Below are 15,647 nucleotides of genomic sequence, written 5' to 3'. Positions count from 1 at the left end.
ACATTCTCATCTGTACTTAAAGCATCAGGCAACATTGAGGATGGCGAGGACAGAGCATAGCAATCATTGGGATGCAAGTCACTTTAACTGTGGGCTCTCCATCATTTATCTCTTTTTTTTTTTTCATGATTACTAGTAAGGAGTTTGAATCATAATCAAAGACTTCCCAACAACAAAAGTCCAGGACTAGATGGCTTCACTGGTGTATTCTAACAAACATTTTTTTATATTGAGGTAAAATTGGTATATAACGTTATGTTACAGGTGTACAACATAGTAATTGGATATTTGTGTACACTACAAAACTGATATAAGTCTAGTTACCATCATTACCATACAATTACCCCCCTTCACACATTTTATCCACACCCCACCCCTTCCCCTCCGCTAACCATTTATTTTGTATTAAGACATGGCCCATCTAAAAGCAATGATGTTGGTATGTCCAAACCAGGTTTCTTCTTCTTCCCCATTGCAATTAATCTTTTCATAATTTTCTTATTCCTATAAAGCAAGTCAGAAAAAAATTTTGGAAAATGGTTAGAATAAGATAGACCATTACATACCAGCCCCTTGAAAATGACCAGTAAAATGAGGAATACCCTTCTGGAGTTTGTGAGTAGTTTGCCCCACAACCCTAGGATGGTGGGTAAAAAGATTTTATGTAATAAGCAAAGGAACAACATTGTCCACTTAATATCAGGGCTCCTATTCTCTAAACTACAATTGGTTCTACTTCCTTTATCTTCATACTCTCCCTTTCCTCCTCACAGCTTCTCCCCACATCCTCTCTCTGTTCACACTACTCTTGGTATTCCCATTAAAAATTAAAAAGAAACAGAGGAGGGAAGGAAGGAAGGAAGGAAGGGAAGACACAAACAAGCTCCTTTGATATTACTGCCTCAACTAACTGCTATCTCCTCTAGCTCAGGTAGTAGAGATCATCAATATGACCTGTTCCTAGTTTTTCACATGCTCTGCTCCAACTATCACCTGACCCTCTCAACATACTCTCAAAAAGACCGCCAATGGTGTACCAAATTCACACTCCCAGCAACACTGCATTAACCATAATCTTACATGGCCATCTCACTACCAACTATTTCCTTCTGAAACTCTCGACCCGTTGCTTTTTTTCTCATTTATCTCCCAACCTCTAACTGCACTTTTTCAGTCTTCATTGCTCACCTGCCATCGATAAGCTGATTCTCTTTTAAGGTTCTTCTGCAGTCCCTTCTAATTCTTACATATTCTTATGTTCAGTTTGCATGTTAATGACTCCCAAAAGATGTTTCTCTCTAACCCATACTTCTCTGAACACTAGACCCATGTGAAGCATGTCCCATGTATCATTCTTTGCCCTTGAACTGAACTTCTGCCTTTCCTCTAATAAGATGGCATTCTGTTCTCTATACTCCTGCAACTCTTACATTTGTCCCATTCCGCTTCAAATTCTTTACCAAGGTCATAAATTACATCTTTCCAAAATTATTATAGTAATCTCTGACGCTCCAATCTAGTCTCTGTCACAAGATTTCAATCTACTTTCTTAAAAAAGAAAAAACCTCAGGACTTCCCTGGTGGTCCAGTGGTTAAGAATCTGCCTTCCAATGTAGGGGATGCAGGATCGATCCCTGGTCTGGGAACTAAGATCCCACATGCCATGGGGCAACAAAGCCCACATGCTCTAGAGCCCGCGTGCCACAACTACTGAGTCTGCATGTGCTACAACTACTAAGCCCACACTCCACAGCTAGAAAGAAGCCCACGAGCCTCAACAAAGAGCCCGCACACCGCAATGAAAGATCCTGCATGCCACAGTGAAGAGCCTGTGTGCTGCAGCTAAGACTTGATGCAGCCAAATAAGTAAATATTTTAAAAATATATAACTATAAAAAAATAAAAATCTAATTTCCCTTCACACCCATCTTGCATCACCTCCATCCAATTCTATCACCAAAAGCTGAATTTTGTGCTCATGAGTTCCACGTCTATATAGAACCTAAAGCATTGCTTATGTGTATGCACAATGTGTATTTTCTTGAGTGGAGAAGATGTTGTTATCATTATTTTCTCAAAGAAATCTATGTCCCAAAAGTGACTGAGAAACTATGACCCACAGGATAATATGAGACCTTTAATATAGATATAAAACCTTCAATAGTCTGCTCCTTCCCTTCTCAGACTTATTTGTCAATATAAGCTTCAATCATATTGGCCTATTTGCAATGTAAGTAGGTCATATTCTTCCATGTATTGGTAGGGGCTGTTTTGACTACCAAAATGCCCAAGTTTTTACTTTCTAACTGGTAAACTCTTCCTCAGTACATGTAATCCCTTCTGAAGTTTCCCTAAGTCACCGCAATATAGGTCCTTTCCAGATAGTTTCATAGCATCTCTTACTCATTTTCATCTCAGCATGCTACATGGGTTTTGTCTTACTAATTTTTGTATCCCCAGCTAAGTATCTGACATACGATGAGAACCTAATTTTTTCTTTCTTAAAACAGATCTCTCTAAAATTGAGGCAGTTAAGGTCTTAACTTGTCAACTACCTTGTTAAGGTTGCTAAGAAGAAGCCACATTTATCTGAGTTCTAATCCACGGCTAAATTTTTTTTTAATTTATTTTATTTATTTTTATTTTTGGCTGCATTGGGTTTCCGTTGCCGCGTGTGGGCTTTTCTCTAGTTGTGACGAGCAGGGGCTCACCGTGCATGGCTTCTCATTGCAGTGGCTTCTCTTGTTGCGGAGCACGGGCTATAGGCTCACAGGCTTCAGTAGTTGTGGCTCACGGGCTCCAGAGCACAGGCTCAGTAGTTGTGGCGCACGGGCTTAATTGCTCCGCGGCATGTGGGATCTTCCCGGACCAGGGCTCGAACCCGTGTCCCCTGCATTAGCAGGTGGATTCCTAACCACTGCGCCACCAGGGAAGCCCCTGCTAAATTATTTTTGCTTCCTATTTTTGCCTGATCTATATGGCAAATTAAGAAAACAGCATGTTTGCCCTCTGCCTTCTCCTACTAAATTTTTCAGAAACCCATCTAGACATCTATTGTTCTGTGTGTCATATTTAGAAAGATACTTAAGGATTACCTCTTAGCACATTCAGGACATAACATATTATCTTCTAGGTCTGGGGATGGGAAAGTGCAGGCAGGTAACATGAAGAGAGAGATCATCCTCCTGGGAGTGTTAGGCACCCAGGTCTGACCTGCATGGAACTGCAGGCGAACCCAACCTTCTGTGTCTGCCAAGAGTGGTCTGCCATGGACCACACACCACCGGACACCTAGGCAAGGAAAAAGAAGCAAACATAAACTGCTACAATCAGGTAACCGTACCCCAATCCAACCCCTCAGTGAGTCACTCTTGAATCAACTGAATGAGAAGCATGGAAAATGTAGACCAAAAGACAGTGTAATCTAACTTCACAAACTACATAGCACAGAGGACAATAACAATTAACTTTTGGAAAACTTGCTTTGTGTCCAGGATTTTGCTAAGTGACTTACATGTATTAATACATTTATTCTTAAGAACATCATTAATATTTACCTTCTATTTACTTTTCTTATTTACAGGTGAAGTAAGTGAAGCTTACAGTGTTAAAATATCATAATTTTCCCAGAACCAAAACAAGGATCTAGGTATTCTGATTCACAGCCAATTTGCCTAACCATTACATTGTACTGCCTCAACTATAGAAAACAGGCAAAAGGATCTTTTTTAAAAGTCTAAGGAACAATCTAATTGGAGAGATGGGATATTTGAGAGACAACAGAGTAGTAAGTCCTATAGATATCAAGTGTCTGAAATTGAGAGAAAGGAGCAATCACTGTAGGCTTAAATATCTATAAAATCTCCCCAGTCAGACTATAAAATAAGAGTAGAGATGACCACGCTCTTGGATTGGAAGAATTAATATTATTTAAATGGCCATACTACACAAAGCAATCTACAGATTTAACGTGATCCCTATCAAATAACCCATGATTTTTCACAGAACTAAAAAAATAATCCTACAGTTTATACTGAACCATAAAAGACCCAGAATTGCCAAAGCAATCCTGAGGAAAAAGAACAAAGTAGGAGGCATAACCCTCCCAGACTTCAGATAACACTACAAATCTGCAGTAATCAAAACAGCATGAAAAAAAAAGACAAAACAGCATGGTATTGGCACAAAAACAGACATATGGATCAATGGAACAGAATAGAGAGCCCAGAAATAAACACACACACTATGCTCAATTAATCTTTGACAAAGAAGGCAAGAATATACAATATACAATAGAGAAAAGACATATATAATAGAATATACAACATACAATAGAGAAAAGACATCCTCTTCAGCAAATGGTGTTGGAAAAGTTGGACAGCTGCATGTAAATCAATGACGTTAGAACACATACTCACACCATATACAAAAATAAACTCAAAATGGCTTAAAGACTTAAATATAAGACATGATACTATAAGAGAACATAGGCAAAACATTCTCTGACATAAATTGTAGCAGTGTTTTCTTAGGTCAGTTTCCCAAGGCAAAAGGAATAAAAGCAAAAATAAATAAATGGGGCCTAATCAAACTTATAAGCTTTTGTACAGCAAAGAAAACCATAAACAAACAAACAAAAAAACTTATGAACTGGGAGAAAATATCTGCAAATGACAAGACCGCCAAAGGCTTAATTTCTGAAATATACAAACAGTTCATAACAAAAAGACAAACAACCCAGTCAAATAATGGGCAGAATACCTAAATAGACATTTCTCCAAAGAAGACGTACAGGTGACCAACGGGCACATGAAAAGATGCTCAATACCACTAATTATTAGAGAAATGCAAATCAAAACTACACTGAGGTACCACCTCACACCATACAGAATGGCCATCATTAAAAAGTCTACAAATAACAAATGCTGGAGAGGATGTGGAGAAAAGGGGGAACCCTCCTACACTGTTGGTGGGAATGTAAATTGGTATAGCCACTATGGAGAACAGTACAGAGTTCCTTAAAAAACTAAAAACAGAGCTACCAGTGATCCAGCAATCCCACTCCTGGGCATATATCTGGAGAAAAACATGGTTCGAAAGAATACATGCACCCCAGTGTTCATTGCAGAGCTGTTTACAATAGTCAAGACATGGAAGCAACCTAAATGTCCACTGACAGATAAAAAAGATGTGGCACATATACACAATGGAGTATTAGCCATAAAAAAGAATGAAACAATGCCATTTGCAGCAACATGGATGTACCTAGAGATTATCATACTAAGTAAGTCAGAAAGATAAATACCATATGATATCACTTACATGTGGAATCCAAAATATGACACAAATGAACTTATCTACAAAACAGAAACAGACACACAGACATAGAGAACACAGACTTGTGGTTGCCAAGGGCGAGGAGGTGTGAGAGGGATGGATTGGGAATTTGGCATTAGCAGACGCAAACTATTATACACAGAATGGATGAAAAACAAGGCCTTACTGTATAGCACATGGAACTATATTCAATATCCTGTGATAAACCATAATGGAATAGAATATGAAAAAGAATGCATACGTATATGTATAACTGAGTCACTTTGCTGTACAGTAGGAATTAACACAACATTGTAAATCAACTATACTTCAATAAAATAAATTTAAAAAAATAAATTTTAAAAGAGTAATTTAAAGAATGTGGCTAGGCACACTCCTGGATCCCAGTAGGTGCTTGATAACTGCTGAATGAAGAGGAACTAAAAGGATGAGTAGGGCTTCCCTGGTGGTGCAGTGGTTAAGAATCCACCTGCCAATGCAGGGGACACAGGTTCAAGCCCTGGCCCAGGAAGATCCCACATGCCACGGAGCAACTAAGCTCATGCACCACAACTGCTGAGCCTGCGCTCTAGAGCCCACGAGCCACAACTTCTGAGCCTGCGTGCCACAACTACTGAAGCCCGCGCACCTAGAGCCCGTGCTCTGCAGCAGGAGAAGCCACCACCACAAGGAGAAGCCTGCGCACTGTCACAAAGAGTAGCCCCGGATCGCAGCAACTAGAGAGCGCCTGCCCGCAGCAACGAAGACCTAATGCAGCCAAAAATAAATAAGTTAATTAATAATAGAAAAAGAGGATCCAGAACACCTCTGGAAATGGGATGGAGAGAGGAAAAGAATTCAAGCCAAAAAAGAGAATGACTTTGTGCTGGCCTGAGGTAGGGTCTGATGGAAATGAAAACAGAAATATCAAAGAGTGGAGCAGGAATTGGAGAAAGATGGGGCTAAGCTATTCTCGAGATTTCTCAAGAGGACAGGGGCCCCAAATATTTTAATTATCATTGCCTACTTTTAGGATACCAAGTTGTATTTCATAAGCCTCACAATCATTCTATCAAGTAGAATAGCTGAAATCTTCATTTTATAAATCAGGATACCAGGGTTTATGCTGAGTAACTGGCCAATGTCACATACCTGGGAAGTGGTAAGACGAGGGTTTGAACCATGGTCATTTTAATTAATTCTTCCGATCCAATAGAAAGGGGAAGACCTCAGGCTGTGGCTGACCACATTACCAGATTATGCTTTCTTCCTACCTTGGATCTGTGCTTAGCGATGAGAAAGTGTCCCCACTCAGCCACCTGGCTCAGAGAGCCATTCAGGCAAAACTTGGCTTTGTATCAGTCACAAGATAAGCCCTCTATGAACCTAACGTCCCATCTGCAGATATTTTAATAACGCTTTCCCTTTAACTACCATCAGTATTGGACTAATAAAAGTGTGCCTTTTTTCTCTGGCATGGTAACCATTTTTTAAGGTTGATCTTACCGGAAGCTTGCGGCAGAAAGCACTCAACAGAGGTAGGCAGGGGACGTGAATTTACAGCCTTAGGTTGAACAGCTCTTGCAGCAATTCTTGACCATGCTGCCAACATGGCTGCCTGAGCTGAAGTTATCACTTCAACCATGTTAGTCCTTTCCTCATTCTCACTCATCTTCCTCTTCTGAACACTTGCTGTCTTGGTCACCGTCTTGTGTTTCCCTGGACATGACTGCAATCTGGCCTCCCGTGATGATTCAGGAATATACTGCAAATGGAATTCACAATGAGTATGCAGTGAAGTGTCACTGCCCCAAGGACATTTGGGTTGATTTTATCATTCTTCGTACATTGACCTGTGTATGTCAGTGTGGGAAGGGTTTAGGAATATTAGTTCCCTCAGAGCAGTGGTTCTTAACTGAGAGAAACTTTGATTGTCAAAACTATGTATAGGGGGAGGGAGATCACTGACAGACTGTGGGTAGAATCCATGGATATGTAGGCTACTAAACATCCTAAAATGCACAGGACAAGCCCCAGGACAAAAAGAAATTAATTGGCTGGAAATATCAATTGTCTTGGTTGAGAAACCTTGCCACCATATAGAGATGGTGAAGAGGAGGAAAAATTCACAATCAGAACTTACATCACGACACTCCTCACTCACCTGATCTTTTTCAGGATAAGCATGTTTCTGGAGTCTCAGATAAACCTCTATTTTCTAAGGAAATTAAGAAGGGAAATAAAAATTAAAACCTGCAGACTTCCCTGGTGGCACAGTGGTTAAGAATCTGCCTGCCAATACAGGGGACATGGGTTCAATCCCTGGTCCGGGAAGGTCCCACATGCCGTGGAGCAACTAATTCCCTGCACCACAACTACTGAGCCTACGCTCTAGAGCCCCAGGCCCACAACTACTGAAGCCCACATGCCACATACCGAAGCCTGCACACCTAGAGCCCATGCTCCACAACAAGAGAAGCCACCATAATGAGAAGTCCATGCACCACAACGGAGACCCAAAAATAAATAAATAAATTTAAAATTAATTAATTAATTAAAAATTAATTTAAAAAATTAAAAGCTGGCAGAGCTCCCATACTTGTTGCAAGCACCAGAGATTCCTACCAGTGCACTCACCTGACCATCGGTACTCAAATTAAGTTGTTGGCACCATTTCCGCAAAGTGTCCCGACTCACGTTGTTAATTGGAGGCAATATGGTTGGCAAGGGATAAATTGGTTTACTACAACTAGATGTTGGGCAAGCTTTGAACTGTTCATCTGTTTGAGGAGGATGAACTGAGAAAAGAAGAGAACCAAAGTAGTAATAATGTAATATTTGTAAATTCTTTAAAATTTTACGAAGTTCTCACTTATCTCTCATAACCCAATTTGTACATATTCATATCAACTATTTTTCTTCATCTTACAAATAAGGTAATAGATTCAGGAGTTAAAGGACTTGCCCAAGATCACACCACCATTAAAATGGCAGAACTGGGACTCAAATACACATTTTGAAATTCTAAATTCCACTTTTTTTACACTACCTATAGCAACCTGCTTTTTGCAGCCATAAACAACCATCTGGATAGAACATTATATTGGATTGCTCCTCCAAAATGTGTAGATGTTGGACCACAAAATATCTGTCCCTACAGAAATAATTAAAACCACCCCATCCAACAATGGTCCTCCATTCTGTCAACCTGCCTCATTTTTCTCTACAGAGAAAATGTACCTTGTCTCACATCACTTTGCTTAACTTATCACTGTCTACTTTATCTGGAAGCCCTCGTTATTTGCCCCCAAAATAAAATCATTCTGAAAATACTTATTCAATGCCTTCATATGAAGCCCTGATACAAAGGGTCATATTAAGAGCCGCTAGATATTTGATCAACAATTGCTCACCAAGCAAAAGACTAGATGCTTTTCAAAATGATTTAGTCTCCCAAATACCATCTGATCTTACATGTGGAATCTAAAAAGGCTGAACTCAGGAACGGAGAGTAGATTTGTGGTTGCCAGGAATTGGGAGTAGGGGAAATGGGAAGATATTGATCAAAGGGTACAAATTTTCAGTTATGAGTAAGTTCTAGGGATCTAATGTATAGCATGGTGACTACAGTTAATCGTATAATGTATGCTTAAAAATTGAGAAGACAGTAAATCTTAAAATGTTCTCACCACAGTGGGGGAAAAGTTAACTAAGTGAGGTGATGGATGTGTTAATTAGCCTTATTTTGGTAATCATTTTGCAATATATATGTACGTCAATCATCACCCTGTACACCTTAAAATTACACCATGTTTTATGTGTCAGTTATATCTCAAAAAAGCTCGAAATAAAAGAAAATGAAAAAAGCTCGGAATGATTTGGTTTTCATAAGAAGTATGTAAAAATGGAAAGAAGATTGAGCTTCATGGGTTGGGAATTTGAGCTCACATCTAGCTGCCCCATGAGGTCATGCTCTGTCCAAAGCACTCCACATGCCTAGTTTTTTGGGTTTTTGTTTTGTTTTTGTTTTTGTTTTTTTTTTGCGGTACGCGGGCCTCTCACTGTTGTGGCTTCTCCCGTTGCAGAGCGCAGGCCCCGAACGCGCAGGCTCAGTGGCCACGGCTCACGGGCCCCGCCGCTCTGCGGCATGTGGGATCTTCCCGGACCGGGGCACGAATCTGTGTCCCCTGCATCGGCAGGCGGACTCTCAACCACTGCGCCACCAGGGAAGCGCACATGCCTAGTTTTTGTGTCTTTTTAAAAGCAAGACAGTAATGGTGCTTAGCAAATGAGCAGTATGAGAGTTTGAGAAATTGCCTACCACAGATAATCAAGGTGAGATTTAAGCTGGGTGTTGCATAGTTAAAGGACAGGGGAAGAAGAATCTTCCAGAGCTGGAGGAGCAGCAAACTGAGCTCACCCTGTTGTTCTCATACCTTGGTTATCTGGACTCAGTGACTCCACTTTGACTTCTGAAGTTGAAGAAACACTTGGTTCCGTTAGATGGTCTTCAACAATTTCCTCATTAACTGGAATCAATGTAAGAACCATATTTTCTTCACCTAAGACCTCTTCAAAGAAATTCTGGAAAAGCAAGGCTCAATCATTGATTCTCATTTAATGCTGTACAACTAACATATTTACTTTCATGGCACAACTAATGAATAAGAGAAGCCAATAGCTGGATGGAGAGACTGAGATTCCCTGAATTTGGTATTGATTCATAGGTCCTTTATTAGATGGGAAAAACAATGAGGAAATGGGCAAAAGCAGATTTACATGTGGATGATAAGAGGAAATTAAAGCATAAATCTTGGGTTTGGGGAAACCATTTCCTTCATGGCCTTCCTCTCCATCAGTTAAAACACCAAATACTTTCATTTTATCTCCTAAATCTGTGTAGAAGGTGTTTCTGCCTTTTCATCTTCTGTTGCATGATTCACGTTATCATCACTGGCAGGATCAGTAATCTCCTGTGATTCCAATCCATTCTGGCTCCTTTCTGCAGACTGCTCTCCTGCTTGTTCAAAATACTTCAGTTAAAAGACAAAACTCCCTGGTGTAGCCTGTAAGTTCTTGAACAGCCGGGCCCCCTGCCTGCCTTTCCAGCTTAAGAGTCCTGAGCTTTCTGAGCTTCAGCCATACCAACCTTGTTTCAGCCCCACGACCGGAGGGGAGCAAAGGTATCTGTCTTACCCTCCATTGCTATCGCAGGGCTTACACAGTGCCCAGCACAGAGTGGACACTCAGTGTTCTTTTAACAATTTCATGAATGAAAGATAAAGTGGATAGGTAGGAAGGAACTGATATTTACTGGTTTTGTACAGTCCACATGCACTGTGCCAGGAGCTTTTTGTATTTCTCATTTAATCCTATAACATACTTGTAGTAATTTATTCATTTTCATATTTTAGAAATTAGGCAACTGAGGCTCAGAAATTAAATGACCAATAACATAGAGTCACATATGCTTAAGTTTCTAGCTTTTCCTCTCCAATCCAAGGATGAATAAACTCCATTCCAGCTCAATTGTAATATTCTTTTCTCTGAACAGCTAAGTGTATCCGATGCGGCCAGGCCCGTCCCCGTCCCCCCACTCCCCTCCCGCCCGTCCCTCCGCAGCCGGTTTAAATCTCTTCAAAGACTTCCCCTTCGTCTGCACTTTAGCTAGCAAAAAGGATTTTGCCTTTGTACACCACTTTTTCAAAGCACTCCAGGAAACATTTCACTGGTCAGCTTAAAAAAAAAAAGAACATTATTGGGAGAGTATCACTCCACTCAAGAGGTAAGCAGCTATATGACTTGCCCATAATCACATACTTCATATTGGCCAATTCAGTTCTCTAGCCCGGTATAGTGGCCCCTGCAAATACCTATGAAACCTACTCAATTTATATTTTCCTCTAGTCCAGGACTACCCAAACCTACTCAGGAAACCCTTTGGTACCAAGGCCATTGGGAGTAGGTTTGCTTCTTACTCCTGGGGGAAAGAAACCTACTAGTCACGTCACTTTCTGACCTTATCCACGTTACCCTTTTCGCTTTCTTTTTACGGCAGCTCTCCATTTCTTTACCGTTTTATCTTGCCCAGCTACAACATGTCTTTCTACAAAATAAATATCTTACTTTGAACTAGGAACAGAAATATTTAGTTTCTCCTTTTTTACTTTCACCCAAGTTGTATACCGCAATCACATGAAAGAAAAGTAATAATTCGCTTGCAAAGGGAGGATTCTCAGATAGAGATGTCTTACATCCAGAAAGACGGAAATATAAGTGAGCTCTAGAAAGGCTTTAAAAAGTGAATCTGTGGGAAAATAAATGAAATTCAAACCAAACTTACCTTCTCACAATTTGGGTGTGCCATTCCAAGGAACTCTCAGAGAAAGGCAGAGCCGGCAATGTTAAGGATATCTGCAATTTAATCCTCTTAACCTGAGGTTTCTAGTCCAATTTCTCCTTTTATAAGCAAATGTCTCCTACTTCCTGTTTTCCAGAAGAGCTGTCTTCCTTCCTCCTCTTTTCCCCCCTCCCTTGTTATCTGACAGTGTGATAATTTCATCAGTTTTATACCCAGGCTTGTCTATTAGGCAAGAGTTAAGTCATTGGGTAATTAATATCACTCCTGATTTTTTAAAAAATTTTTGGGTTTTATTCCTTTAAGGTGAGACTTAGGTGAAACTTGAAAATGACAAACACTTGTTGACAAGTTACAAACAAATAAACAATCTTTGTAAACAATATTGGTGATGGATTGAATGATGCTTTGTGGAGGGAATAGAAGTTCAAAGGTATTTTATAACTGATTTATGCCCGTGGGTGTGTCACTCACTGGGAGATTAGATTTAGATTGTAGGGACTGGACAACATGATCTCTTCTGGATCTAGATCTAAACACAGGTTTTAAGCCTGCAATAATGGCGAGCTGAGTAGAAGGGAAAGGTTTGGCTCTTCAGAATAAGAACAGCAGAAGCCATAACGCTAAGGCAAGTGATGTACTAATGAATGCAGGAGAAGGAACTGCAAAAACTTGGGAGTTGCTGGAGGATAATGTTGGGGGCAGGATGTGATGAGACAGGAGGTTGGAAAAGTCACAGATGTTTTTATAGGTCACTCTAAAGGAGCCAGAGTTTCTAAAGGAAAATATATTCACAAACAGTATGGCAACTCTGACATTCGTTGGTCTCACAATGGGCTTTCTCTTCCCCTAGGTAAATGGTCTGGTCCATCAGTCTCAGGACTCAGGGAGCCGAGATCAGTTTAACTTAAATATTATATTATATTCAAAGTGCAAGGGCTCTGCCTCAGTTTGCTGAAGAACTGGTTGGAAAATTAAACTATGAGACTCCACCCCAGACCTTCAGAATCAGATCCTTAAGGGCAGGACCCAGAAATCTGTGCTTCAACCAGCCCTCAGTGTTGTTCTTATGCACCTAAAAGTCTGTAAACATTGGCTAGATCAGGGTGTGACCAAATGGTTTTGGATTAGGCAGATAATGCTTGGAATCCTGGCTCCTCCCTTCCAAGATGGAAACTGAATTGGCCCATAGAGATTCAGCCAAGAAAACACTCCATCTCCCCACTTGGGTGTGGCCCCTACTTACAGGCTTTTTCTGGATGATTTAGAAGGGAGTTGACCTGGTAACCTGAACAGATTGATTCCAGTGCCTTAGGTTAGGATGGGACTTCAAGTGGGAAGACCATTCATTACCATATTTCTTTTCTTAGCGTTTATTACAATATAATTATCTTATTTATTTTCTTGGGTTTTCCCCTCTGTTTTTTTAAAATATTATATTATGGGAAAGTTCAAACATATAAAAGCAGACAGTTCACAGTGTATACCTATATCAAATCATCACAATGTACACTTTAAACATCTTAGAATTCTATTTGTCAATTATATCTCAATAAAGCTGAAAAAAAAGAAAAAAATAATAAAAGAAGACAGTAATATCACCAGCCCTCATGGATCCATCATCCAGCTTTGAACAACTATTGACTCCCAGCCAATCTGTTTTCATCTAAACCACCACCTATTCCCCCTCTCTTGGGTTATTTTAAAAGAAATACCAGACTTCATAGTTTTCATTCATAAATTCGGTGGAAAAAAAGACTTTTTCCAACTATAGTTACAATATCTTTTTCATATCTAAAAATAATTTAAAATAATTTTTTAATATTATTGCACTATTCAGCCTGTTTAAACATCCAGCAGTATTTAAATATGCAATTATCTCATACTCTCATTTTCTTGTTTTAACAATCTGTTGGAATCAGGATCCAGATAAGGGCTACACACCGTGATTAGATATGTGCCTTAATATAAAATAGATAAGGACCTACCGTATAGCACAGGGTATGTTTCTCAAAACTCTGTAATGACCTATATGGGAAAAGAATCTAAAAAACAGTGGATATGGGAATTCCCTGGCAGTCCCGTGGTTAGGACTCTGCACTTCCACTGCAGGGGACACGAGTTCAATTCCTGGTAGTGGAACTAAGATCCCGAAAGCTGCGCAGCGTGGCCAAAAAAAACAAAACAAAAAAGAGTGGATATATATATGTATAACTGATTCACTTTGCTGTAGAACAGAAACTAAGACAACATTTTAAATCGACTATACTCCAATAAAAAAATTTTTTTAAAAAGGATATGTGCCTTAAATTTTCTTTTCTTTTTTCTTCTTTTTTTTTTTTTGGCCACGCTGCACGTGGTATATTAGTTCCCTGAGCAGACCAGGGATCCAACCCCGGGCCCTAGTCAGGGAGAGCACGGAGTCCTAATCACTGGACCGCCCGGGAATTCCCACCTTAAATTTTCTTTAATCTGTAAATTCTCCCTCCATCTTTTATTTTCCTCACAAATTTTGTTTTTGTTCTTATTATTGCTTAAAGAATTGTGTGAATTTCCTGTAGTTTTATACCTAGGTTTTGCTAATTTCATTTGTACTTCCACTTTAAGCTAGTCATCTATCCTCTGCATTTATTATAAATGAGCTTGATCAGGCTTCCCTGGTGGCGCAGTGGTTGAGACTCCGCCTGTCAATACAGGGGACACGGGTTCGTGCCCCGGTCCGGGAAGATCCCACATGCCGCAGAGCGGCTGGGCCTGTGAGCCATGGCCCGCTGAGCCTGCGCTTCCGGAGCCTGTGCTCCGCAGCGGGAGAGGCCACAACAGTGAGAGGCCCGCATACCGCAAAAAAAAAAAAAAACACTCTTTCCCTTTCTCTTCACTCATTTGACTCCACATTCTTTAAACTTATTTTTTTAACTTATTTTTAATTCAAGTATATCTGACATATAACATTGTGTAAATTTAAGGTGTACATGTTAATTTGATACATCTGTATATTGTAATACTGTTGCCATTGTAGCTATAATTAGCATTCTATCCTGTTCTTTAAGTGTAAATGCCAGTTTCCTGTAGTGACCCTAAAAGAGTTTACTCCTGTTATTCTCTTATTCCTTTTCTTCATAGAATTTCTTTAAATCTGTATATATTTGAAATTTTGATTGTTTAACTTCATCTCCCCAGTTAGACAGTAGGCTCCAGAGAGCAATGGTCTAACCTAGAGCATTGCACTGTATCTGGCTCAGAACAGAGGCTCAATCAATGCTGGTTATTCATCCTGCATCAGCCTCTATTCCCTGCCCCCCACACCATGCCACCAACTCCCTTTTGAGTAGATGGTCCTCTCTGTGCTGCTGCTCTAATGGATATGCTATAAATGCTGGTAACAGACTGACCTGACTCTCTCCTGTCAGACTGTGACATTGTGAAGTTCTCAGACTCACCTTTATTCTCCCCATGCTCAGCTCAGTGCCTGGTTTAGAGAAGGCTCTTAATTAGGCACAACAAAGGACTCAAATCATATTACACCAATTTCAGTTTAGGGCTCAGTATATACCTCAAAACTGAAAAGCAGCCACTAAATGGATGTTAAGCTATAAAAAATAACCTAGACTGTAGGGTAGAGATTTTAAAAAGAAAAAAAATTGTTTATGTATACTTGGATTCTAATATTATTCCAATAATAGAGAATGGTTCTGAAATAAAAATGCATTACCTATTTCAAATATATTTTATTTACCATATTGTAAGTTAAATATTTAAATACATTGTATTTTTTTGTTTAGATAAATGTTTTTCAAAAGTTTTTCTTTTTTTTTTTTTAAATCAAAGGAACATGCTCTGTAATAGTAAATGTTCATGGAGCACCAATATGTAACAGATAAAAGTGGAGCAACTCTGGTTGAAAAATAAAAAACCATAAGACATCCCCACAGAACCCTCAGGTGCTGAGAAACAGTTTGGAAACTATGGTTCG

At 39.7% G+C, this 15,647-nt stretch overlaps 1 protein-coding gene across 1 annotated transcript; it reads right to left on the bottom strand.

Annotated features, from left to right (window-relative positions):
• Nucleotides 1-395: 395 nt before the first annotated feature.
• Nucleotides 396-11,683, bottom strand: DPPA2 (developmental pluripotency associated 2; the record flags this gene model as incomplete). Its single annotated transcript, XM_082655435.1, has 7 exons — nt 396-504; nt 3,096-3,291; nt 6,823-7,081; nt 7,481-7,534; nt 7,954-8,114; nt 9,753-9,900; nt 11,660-11,683. 7 exons carry the CDS (start codon nt 11,681-11,683, stop codon nt 396-398), a joined length of 951 nt encoding a protein of 316 aa, XP_082511561.1.
• Between the last annotated feature and the right edge of the window lie 3,964 nt (nt 11,684-15,647).

This window comes from Grampus griseus (assembly GCF_964374135.1).
Source record: "Grampus griseus genome assembly, chromosome: 5".
Taxonomy (NCBI): domain Eukaryota; kingdom Metazoa; phylum Chordata; class Mammalia; order Artiodactyla; family Delphinidae; genus Grampus; species Grampus griseus.
Note: the sequence above shows the minus strand (reverse complement) of the source record. Positions and strands in the feature narration are given on the sequence as shown.